The following is an 11,859-nucleotide window of genomic DNA, read 5'->3' on the forward strand; positions in this document are numbered from 1 at the left end:
GTTGTTGTTCCCCGAAAGTCTTAACGATCGAATTAGCGATCGTTTCGTTTGCATCGTTGTGTCGGGGCCCAACGACCGTTTTTTTCGTTTGTTAAATCTAACGATTGTATTTTGAAGATTTAACGACCGAACTTCGGTCTTTAATTAAGTATTTGTGTTGGTGGGAATTATAATGTATTAATCTATATTAGTAAATTCACATTGATTTACTTCATTAGTGATTCAATTTATAAATGTAATTACTAAAAAAAAAATCGAAGGTACGTGATATGGCTATATATTTATCAACATCAAATTACATATATAACATATATAAAATTATCTATGTCCTAATTTTTGATCAAGGATTATATTACATACCTTGGTATCATCCCTGTCGCACAAAGGAATTCCAACATTATTAAGTAATAACAAAATTGTTGATTGAATAGACAACCTGCAGGGTTTCTATAACTAGGGTTTCTTTTACTTAACTAGGTTTTTTAAGTTACAACTCGCACACATCCACACTCACGTATACTAGATAACTCGGACTTCTTGACCTATACTGGTTGAAGGTGAAACATCTTATCAATTGAGCTACGCTTCGTTGCCGTAACCTAATTGGGTTTGAAGGCTAAGAAAGTTCACATGGTCGAGAAGACAAGATGAGCTAAATGATGTCATGGTTATTAATTCATTACAATATGGCTAATGTCAACATCCCTTTAAACTTGTAAGAAATTGTGCGATTTGTCAAAGGAAATAACGTGTGAATTTCAATCAATGCTGTTGAGTTGATGATATGTAAATCTGCATTATGGCTCATGTCAATTTTCATAACTCCCCAAAGGTGAAGTGTGTTTGTGTAATGAATCATGTTGGAAATTGTCAATCCTATAAAGGACTAAGAAATCATCCCCCAAAATAGCATGTTGGTTGGAAAAATATTTATCCGAGGTTGTGGATCGAGTTCCAACTTAATTAATTCAAATAGGATTCTTCTATTTCATGTATTATTTTGGATTTTATTTTAGGGATATTTGCACCAAAATATACGAACTTTTAACAAATTTTATTTTTTTTTCATGATCTTTAAAATTTGAAAAAAAAAAAATTACACCATCTTTCGATTTTTTCTGATTTTTCCCATGAGTCCCTAAATAAGAGCTGATTTTAGAGCTTTTGACTTAGATTTTTAGATATCTAAGTGTAAAGGATAATAAAGGCGGCGTAACAAAGCCAATGTATCTGTAAATTGAAAATCCCCTACATTTAAGTATCAAAAAATCTAAGTCAAAATTTATAAATTAGCATCTATTTGGGGGTATATACACGTGAGAAATATCAGAAAAAATAGAAAGATGGTGTATTTTTTTTTTTCAAATTTTAAAGGTCATAGGAAAAAATCATAAATTGTTGAAAGTTTGTATATTTTATTGCAAATATCCCTTTATTTTATTTTATTTTATTTTATTAAGATACGCACATAGAATCGTTATCATGGCTATAATTTTACGTGACAAAATAATTAAGAGATTAAATTTTGATTGGTATACACCACGAATGGACAATAATATATAGTTTATGTTTCGCTATTTGAATATAGAATTTGTCTCTTAATAAGTGTCATAAAATAGAATTCTATAAAAATAATAATGCCAAACTCTCATTTTGCCTTTATTCTCAATGCAATCTAGTCAATTACCATGATTATTTTGTTGAGTCTTTAGTATGCATATATGGAGCATGTACTTATCCTATTTTCCTCTTAAACTCAAAGGATAACTTTTGTTATTAAGCAAAACTAATATTCTTAGTGTTTGACACATATATACTTACTTGAACCACTAAAAGATTTGATTTTTTTTATAAGTTTTTTTTTTGAATAATTCCTTGTATAGGGCCAAATTCTAGCATGAGATAATGTTTCTGATAATCAAACCCCAAATTCTCTAGGAAATTAGTTATAGTATTATATTAATTCTTTTATTTTTTAAACAAAAGATTTACATCAACCAAAATCCATATCAATCAACACCCTTAACTTATTATGGTGCGTTTATTTTGGTTGTAAAATTTTCATTAGAAAATAATGGATAAGAAAATATTATCTTTTTCTCTTTTTTCTTTTTAATCATATGATTTACAAGAATTATGTGTTCACCCCCTATTTTCTTTTAGTTTTGCAGTTCAAGAGTCGAAGTAGCTAGCGATGAAAGATCGATGAGGATGACTAGCGATAAAAAAGTCGTATAGAAATTTAAGTTGAAATTATTATGTCTTCGATTATGATTAAAACTTCATCTTACTAATTCATGTAGTTTATGGCAAGTTGATTTTAAATTAGTTTAAATTTTCTATTTATCTTGATTGATTACTTGCTCTACTTATTCTCAATTTATAAAGTTTTATGGTTAAAATTTCTCTAGATTATGGATATTTCGTTCAAATTATGCTTTTGTTTCTTCGTATAGTTGTTACTCTAAACAAACTAGTATATTAAAAATTAAGGTGCAACATTTACCACGTTTATGTACTAATTTAAAATAGAAAAAAAAATGATCATTATACGGAGTAATTTTGGTCATAGCTTTTGCTCTAAAATTTGAGTAAATATCATTCTAAAATTCAAATTAATATTTTTAAATGTTACTGTAAATTATCAATAGTATTAGTCAAATCTTAAACTATCAATATCTTATCCCAAATATCGATGTGCCTTGCCGAATGCAACATGAATTTAGTTGGCCTTCTTACTTATTAATCATGAAATAATATGGATGTCACATCATAAAAAATAGTATAAATAATAAAAAAAAAATCTGAAATTAACATGATCGGCGGTTATATGGAATAAACAAATAAATAAATAGATAAATAAAATGCAAAAGTGTGATGGTAAGCCGCAATTAGTGAAGGTGTGAATTGTGATTGTATGTTAATAATTACACACTTTTAAAAACGTTTTCGTGTTCAGTTTAGTGATTATCTAACTCTAATTAAATTAAGTTAGGTTTCTCTTTCACATCTAATTCCACCAAGATAACTTCTAATTCCAAGCAATCAAATTTGGTTTTTCATCTATTTTCTTCTTTTGTTACTTCTCCTACCTAGTGAAATATAATTGAAATATTAATAATATATTCATGTGTGTGAATTTCTGTTGATTTCGGATACGACATAGATTTTGTGATTTACCAAAACTGATCGATTTTGGATAGAGAATTGAATAGAAACAAAAACCTTAGGAGACCAAAAGGTGAGAGTGGTTGATAGTTGATACTAATTGCAACTTTTAGTGAAGAAACATTCACAATGTCTTTTTCAAGCAACTTTTTCCCCCCCTACCAATAATATTTTAGTTTTTTTTTTTTTGAGAAAATAAATTTTTTTAGTGTCTAAAAACAAATTAACAGAAACAATTGATTTGATATCAAGAAAAATGTCAGGTTCGAATTGGCTTGAGATTGATAGAGATCCAAGATTTATGACATAGATAGGTAAAACATATGCTTTTGTGAAACAAAAGTTAGTTCAAAAATCAATCTCTCTTAGGAATGGATGAGTGATGCTAAACAGTCACATTGCGACCACCCACAAATTAATTAAATAGAAAAAAAATTAAATTTATTATTATTTTTTAAAATAAAAATAAAATTTAATTATTTTATTGTATTATTTCTATTATAGTTATTTTTTTGTAATTCTTTTTAAAAATAAGAAATACAAAAAATTAAAAAATAAGTACAATATATAGAAAATATAGTAAAATAATTAATTCCTATTTTTATTTAAAAAAAATAAATTAAATACATCAAAATTTTACCAATTAAACTAGTTTATAGGTGGCCACAATATGACTGCATGAATTTTGGATCAGAGAAAAAAGTAAATGCATTTGTTTCATATTTTGTCTGCTACCTAAACCAGAACGTTAAAACATTGAATTTATACCATTTCATTGATTTGATATCATTTGTAGAGAAAAGCTCACAGTAAATAAATGGGAAAAGAAACAAAACAAAACAAAATCTCAGTTATTAGACAACAGATCCAAGGAAAATCAAAAACAAAATTTTATTGCAAGGGAGGCAAAGAAATCCACTTGTTCAATAATGGTAGCATGATCTTCATAGTAATGAACTTTTAAGAAAGTCTGGGCCTTAGGAGACGAGGCGTTAGGATGAACTAAAACAAGATTTTTCTTTGAAACAAATGCTTCCTGCTAGCATTGGAATGGTACAGCAACTTCATAAGCCAGGAAAAGCTCACCACTTTCTCTCCATCAACATTGTAGCTCTCTCCATTTTAAGTCGCTCGACAATTTCACGCATCTCGGGATTGGCGAACCGTTCCCTAACAAGCTTCCTTTCTTCTGCTTGAATCTGCTTGACAGCACTTGGGTAAGGGTGTGGAGGGGGTCTTTCGCCCCGGAGCTTATTAATTTGCTTCAGCCGAGCGTAGGCCTGCTTCTTGGCTTTTCTTTCAGCCCGATACTCGTTCTAACACAGAAGTAGCCATTAACTTCTCAATTCACCACAGTAAACGAGAAATCATGAAATATATGCTGTCATTTGGGGGGGGGGGGGGAGAGAAAGAGAGAGAGAGGAGACAATGTACATACATCAGCAATATTAATGGCATCGCTCTCATCAAATCCCTGCTCCTTCAATTCAAGCACTCTCCAAGCAAATTGACGGGCTGCAGGTGGATCGAAATCAGAGATCCTGTTGAAATTTGTAATGAAGAAGTGAAAATGTGTTTAGATTAGCTGGTATGTAAGACAAACTTGATATAATAGGTTGGACCATTGGAGCAAGGAAGGCAACTGGTTTACAGTTTATATATATATTTCGAAAATCTTAATGTCCGCCCTGAAAAAAAAACACCCTAAGAGAAGATCTGTATCATATGAAGTTGGAGAGGAGAGATCTGATGAAATTTATATCAAATTGAGGTTTATAAACAATATACTCCTACTTATAATTAGAAAATTCAAATATTATGCCCCTACGCACAAGACTGTTATTCATATGGTGAGCATCTAAGAACAAAATCTCAATGCACTCAGCTAACATAAGTTGAAGATAAAGAAGATCAGAAGATCAGAACCTCCTTCAAACGCATTTTTGTATATTGAATATAAACATTTTTTTTCCTTACCTATATACAATCTCAGTTCACTTACATTACACTAAACTGGACACTATCTCAATGATCATCTTTCTAGTTGGCTTACAAAACTTAACAGGCAGTCGAAGAGGCTTCACTATGATTCCTCAATGATGATCGGCAGCAGCATACTTGTTTTAAAAAATAGCGGCACTCCATTTTGCAGCAGGGAATATAAATACCCTTATCAACCTCTCCTTTCCAAAACAGTCTAGGACTGGCATATAAGATCTAAGACGACTCACTTAGCTTATACATTGACTACTCCGTGCACAAATCTACACTTGTGAATGAACCAAATGGTTGCAAATTCACACAAAATTCTACATAATAAACAGCAAATACGGAAGCTGCATAGCAAAGCCACATGAATATTCTTAATTGTTAATCCCTTCAATTTCGCATAACCAATGAAATACACCCAGACACAATGAGAAACCAATACAATATTACAAAGTTAATTTATTTTCATCATTTCACATAGCAAAAGAATAATTATCCAGCTCAAATATTAAAAAATTTAAACTAAATAACGCATAGAAAAACGATTAAACCACATACTTAATGGGATCTTCAAACTTCGAATCCGGATGCTTCTGATAGAACTTCTTCACGTACTTATCCTCTGGCAGAGTTATTTGCCTAAGCTTATTCTGTGCACAAGGAAACGTAGCAGGCGGTGCCCTAAAGTCACAAAATAATACGGCAAAAATTATCACTTTTTGTAAAATTCCAACAATATATAAAGAGAACTCACAAAAGAACTTACTTTTCCATGGCCTTAAGCCAGACAGGCTCCGTTCTCGCAAATCCTTTAACGAGTTTACGAGTTTTTGACAGCAAATTTCCCTTCATAAACGACATCGTTTCCCCCTTCAATCTGTCAACCAGAAATTCATTAGGATTTTGTTGCGCAAAACGGTAACAGGGAAGGTGAGTAATGGGGCGACATAGTAAACAATTAACGCCTTAAATTCATACAAACACATAAAGAGAAACATCACGCTTAGATGTCCATTGCAAATTGCAAATTCCAAATCAAAGCGAGAAATAAATAGCAAAGGAAATTTCTGACTACAAGAGAAGAAGATTGTACACTAGAGTTTCGCATATTAGTTTCATAATATTTTTCAGAAGAAGATGAATAAATACTGAAGCTTAATTTTCTATCCTAAATCAAACATCAAATTCCAACGCTATCATCCACGGAAACAGGATTTCTGCTGCACATTTGCTTGTTGTTCTCTTTGGGGCTGAACATGTTTGAAAAATCAGACTGAAAATGTTTGCAACATCATAACTTAGTGTCTGAACCTGGATCGACAGAAACTGGAACTGCAGCAGGAGACGGCGGCGGTGGGGCGTCGACAGTGGCGCGGGCGGCGGGATTAGGATTTTGTGAATTGGGGCTTAGGGTTGATTCAATTAGAAAGTGAAGTCTGGAGTGGAGCTGAACGAGAAGACCCCAAAGCTTCAATTCCTCAATTTTAATTTTTAGAAATAATACCAACTGAAAAAAATAATAAAAATAAATAAATAGTATAAGAATTCTAAAGGGTTAATTTTCTGTTTAGACGAACAAATTTCGATTTTTAATTAACACTATTTTTTCTTTTGTTCAATTAATATATAAATTTTAAATCTTTTAAAATTCAATCTGAATTAAAATTTCGAACCCATTTAATCTTATGTGATTGTTGAAATTTAAATGAACTGATTATGACGGAAAAAAAAAAGAGAAAATATTTCGGTATTCAGATAAGATAAAATATTGTCAAAATTTTTAGTTTAAGTTGAATTCTAAAAGTTTCATAATTTAAGTATTAATTGAAAAAAATATAATACCAAGGGCCGGTCTTGCATGCGGCGGTCGCACTCCAGTGTGACCCGCGCCCGACCCGACCCGTGCACAGATCCGAAATCTTGAATCCTAAATTATTATATTTGTTTATAATAATTATTAGTTTTAATAACCATGAAATATACATTTGTTCGCACAAATGTATACTTATATAAATATAGGTATTTATCTTCATTTAATATAAAGTATTATATTTTCTAAACCCTAAATTCTATAAACTAAACCCTAAATCCTAAGTCTGAACACTAAACCCTAATAGGAGTATTTACTTTTAATAAGCATAAGATATACATTTAGTTGCACAAATGTATACTTATATTAATATAAATATTTACCTTCATTCAATATAAAACATTATACATATCAATATATATTTATATGAACAAATGTATATATTATGTTTATTAAAAGTAACAATTATTATAAACAAATGTAATAATTAGGAGTATGGATCAAACCCACGCGGGTCAGGGTTCCGGATCAGAAGGGCGGGTTTGGAGCCGGGTCGACCCGTCGCACACCTGTGCGACGGTCGCACCCAATAATCTGCGTAATAGTACTAATTAAAAATAAAAATTTTGATTATTTATTTCCTGCATTTATATGCATTTAAGTTTGGCCCGGCCCACTTAAGGCCTTGTCTCGGCCCAATAAAAGCCCGTTTTTGGTTAAAATATTGGGCCCATTTTGTTAGGGGAGAAATCGGCCCAATAAATAGTTTGTTCATCTTTCTCTTTCCTCTCTTATTTCTTCCTCTCTCTCATCTTCTGCAAATTATTTCTACTTATACATCCCTCGCCGCCGTTGATGGCGGCCGCCGCCACCTCAGACGGTCTTCGACGACTCGCTGCTGGTCAGTATTTCTGCAAAGCCTGAAGATTGAATTTTTTAATTTATATGGGTGGCTGTTTTTTAGTGAGAAATTCCTCATTGTTTCTGAAATTTGGAGTTTCCGGTACATTGAGTCTCCGTAGAAGGTGCACAACTGTAAAGGATAGCAATTTTTTGCGCAATTTGTATAGCCGCGTCTCTGCTGTGGAAGACTGTGATTATTCTAGCAGCTCGGAAGGTGAAATTAATGCTTTAGGGTTAAAATCTGTTGAATGTGGAAGCATTGGTCTGTTTTTCGTTGTTGTTAGAGTGCTCAAGACTTTGAATTTGAGGGTTGCGAGAGATGTCTGCTTTTCTATTACTGTGGAGAAGTATGGTTTTGATCAATCGTTCTTGGCTTTTAAACTGTTGATGTATATATATGCGCGTGCTGAGATGGAAATGGAAGTTTATGCATTGGATTAGGAAGATTGTGTATTACTGTCAAAAGGCTGAGCTCAATTTAATTGGTGTTTCACATGCTTTATTGGATTCTCCTAGTGATGAGGAAGGATCAGATTTTGTCACGAATGTTGTTGTGAGGTTTTTTGCTTCAAATCTGTTGTTTGAGAATGCCATGGCTGCACTTGCACAGGCTAGGCGGCTTGGTATTCAACCTAGCATCCGATCATGCAATTTCTTGCTGAAACACCTAGCTGAAGCCAATGAGAGGGATGCCGTGAGGACTTTGTTCGGAGAAATGAAGAACTGTGGACCATTTCCTGATGTACGCACCTATGAAGTTATAATGAGTTTTTCACTGTAGAATGCCTTGTGGGACGGATGGAGTAGATATTGAGGAAGCAATTAACACTATAAAGGAAATGGAGATAGTTGGAATTAGTCCATCCATTGTAGTACATGATACATTCATTCTTGGGCTGTGCAGAGTCGGTGCTGTCGAGGTTGCTTGGAGCTATATCCAAGACTTGAAACATGACGGCCAGCCATGTGACTGTTACTGCTATACCGTAGTTATTCATGGATTTGTGAAAATAGGTGAACTAGATAGGGCTATGCAGGTTATTCGTGATATGGAGAGTTCTGGAATTGCAGCAAATGCATATAGCTACAGTATCCTGATTGAGGGTTTCTGCAGACACAGAAATGTAGAGAAAGGTCTTAGCTTGCTCGCGGAAATGGAGAGAAGTAATATCAAACCATCCATCGTCACCTATAGCTCAGTTTTAAAAGGACTCTCGAGGATTGGCTTCATGGAGATTGCATTGGATTTGTTCAAGAAGATCAGGACATCTGGATGTGAATACGACACGCGTGCTTACAACATTTTGATTACTGGATTTTCTGAGCAGGGTGAGATGGATTCTGCCAATAGACTGTTAGAGGAGATGACGAACAATAATTTGGCTCCTGATTATTTCAGTTACGAAAGTTTGATCCTAGGATTTTGTAGAATTGGTTCCTGTGATAAGGCCTTTGACTTCCTCGATAGTCATGGTAGAAGCTGGTTTCCTGCCCCGTCCTTACTTGTTCAATCATATCGTACACGGATACTGTAGTAAAGGGCGGGTAGAGGAAGCCTTGCAATTGATTGATATAATGACTAACCTGGGCATCTCCCCAAACGTGTTTACCTATTCTGCGGTTGTTAAGAGACTGTGTGAAGAGCACAAGGTCGATGAAGGCATTAGAGGTTATTCCCGTAATGCTTAAATCCAACCAACCCCCTAACTATGTAATTTATAGCATCCTCATTGATGGCCTTGCTAAGCAGGCGGACCCAAGGAAGGCCTTTGTGTTGTATACAAGAATGCTGAAGGTTGGCGATTTATCCTGATGTTATCACTGTTAACGATTCTGATTAATGTGTTAGGCTCTGCAGGAAGAGTGGGAGATGCATATAAGTTATTAAAAGAAATGGACAGTAAGGGCCTAGATCTCGATAAATTCGTGTATACCTCAATGATAGCTGCATTTTGTCGGAATGCAGATATGACGAAGGCATGGAATCTGTTCCAGGAGATGAGGAGGAGGGGTCTCTCACCTTCTGTTGTTACTTATACATGCCTAATTGATGGGTTTTTCAATATTAGACGCTCGGATATAGCTGACATGCTTATAAATGAAATGAATCATAAAAAGATCTGTCACGATTTAGTATTCTACCGGGTCCTGCTCCGTGAGTGCCAAAATCTTCGAAATGTGGGCAGAGCACAGCATCTATTCGGAGAAATGAAAAATAGGGGAATCATAACAGATGAAGTACCTTTAGAACACGAGGGCTAGTCTCAAGTGTAGTATAGAAAAGGGAGCATGGACTAGATTTTCTTGTGACCTAATGATACTGCTGCCCATGGTTTTCATAGTACAAATGTCAGTTTCATCTCATCTTCTAATCTAGTTACTTGTTTATATAGATTTTGCAGCAATTTTCTATAAGTGTTGCTTATTGAGCTCGGCAGTGCTGAATATTGTGTTATTGGCATCATCAGATTTTCACCGGTTCGTTCTGCTCTGATGACAAGTCGGGCTCAGTGTCCAGATGAGTTGGTGGATGACCAAGAGGAGTGATCAAGAATTCCAAGTGAAGGGAAGTGCCAGCAACAAAGGCCAATACCCTGCCAGACGTTGCTGCACTCCTGAGTTTATGTGATCTCTGATAGAAGAGGGACGCAAAGTAGATTATCTCTTCCACCAATTTTGGTCAAACATGGGAAGGTATTTGCTGACTAGAACATCCACATTTTTTTCTTTTAACTTCAATTAGTTGGATTTATGCTTCATGTACGTGTTTTTCATGCTAGCATTGGCCATACTACTTAAGAAAAAACAAAGTGAAGAAATACCTCTGTATATGGTTGATTGGAAACTGTCTATGGAAATTTACTGACTTAAGAAATAACTCAAATATACTTCCTATTCGTGCTCTAACCAAGACGGACTTCATTTCTTTGCAGGACTGCCTCTAGGTTATAATGTGCTGAAACGCTGTTAAGTCACTGCAGCCAAGATCATCAATGCCATGATCGACTTCATGTTGCTCGCAGTGGTTCTTCTTTAGATTTAAAGCTACACCTACAGTTAACAAAGTAGGAACAGAAATTTTTTTATGTGGAGTATTGATGCAGCAGTGAGGCTAAATTCTTGAGAAACATCTTCTCCATCATAAGGTAAAGAAAATTGTCATAAATCTCTATTAAATAAGTTGCGAGTTTTTCTGCACATATATATATGACTATTAGATGTTTTTCCTTATTGAACATTTTTATTGAGAATAAGGCATTGCTTTTCTTTCCTTTAGTTTTTTAACTCTATTTCTTGATATGCTGATTGTGGAGTTTAATCGTCTTACACGTTCTCAGCTTTTGATTCTGTCCATAAAATTGCTATATTTGAAAAGAGTTGCAGGTTTTCAAGGTGAAATTTGAGAAAGCCTTCAAAATTTTTCTGCAAATTGAATATCATAACTTGCAAAAAGTTTGTTTTGTTTTTTTTTTGTTTTTTTTTTTTTTGTGGTTGCTACTTTGTTTGTTAATTTGTTGAAGTGTCATGATTGTAAACAATTATGGTTGAGATTTTGCGCAGCTTTAGATTTTTGTTTTACACTTCTATGAATTGGTTCTATGCAATTGAAGTGAAGTGAATTAGTCTATATTTTGTAAATAGAGCAATTTCTTCTCTTTTTGATTTTAAGTGTTAAGGTTTTTCTTGCAGGTTTTTAATGTGCCCACTCAATTCAATATGTTGGAATTTGCAGTTGAAAAGCGTATACCAAGAAAGTGAAGAAAGTAGTATTAGAAAATTGAACAATGGTGAATTTGGTATTTTGACATCATTTTTGTATAGAGTTCTAAATTGTAAGAGATTTCTAGCAAGTAAATTGCATAAAAACAGTAAGAATGTAAAGAGATAGTGTACACTTGGTATAATATGCAGCAATACTCAAAATTCATATATTGAAAAAATTGATCATGAATTAACAGCTTCAATTTAGCAAATCTCATAAAAAATGC

The 11,859-nt window shown here is 33.6% G+C and overlaps 1 protein-coding gene and 1 pseudogene across 1 annotated transcript; one reads left to right on the forward strand and one right to left on the reverse strand.

Moving 5' to 3' along the window:
- Positions 1-4,040: 4,040 nt before the first annotated feature.
- LOC131006063 (uncharacterized) lies at positions 4,041-6,914 on the reverse strand. Its single transcript, XM_057933201.1, has 5 exons — positions 6,469-6,914; positions 5,924-6,034; positions 5,716-5,838; positions 4,607-4,709; positions 4,041-4,484 (listed from the first exon to the last, which is right to left on the reverse strand). Exons 2-5 carry the CDS (start codon positions 6,016-6,018, stop codon positions 4,251-4,253), a joined length of 555 nt encoding a protein of 184 aa, XP_057789184.1. The 5' UTR covers positions 6,019-6,034; positions 6,469-6,914; the 3' UTR covers positions 4,041-4,250.
- A 938-nt stretch (positions 6,915-7,852) lies between these two features.
- LOC131006065 (pentatricopeptide repeat-containing protein At1g62910-like) lies at positions 7,853-11,761 on the forward strand (annotated as a pseudogene).
- The last annotated feature ends 98 nt before the right edge of the window (positions 11,762-11,859 follow it).

This window comes from Salvia miltiorrhiza, chromosome 1, assembly GCF_028751815.1.
Source record: "Salvia miltiorrhiza cultivar Shanhuang (shh) chromosome 1, IMPLAD_Smil_shh, whole genome shotgun sequence".
Lineage (NCBI taxonomy): Eukaryota > Viridiplantae > Streptophyta > Magnoliopsida > Lamiales > Lamiaceae > Salvia > Salvia miltiorrhiza.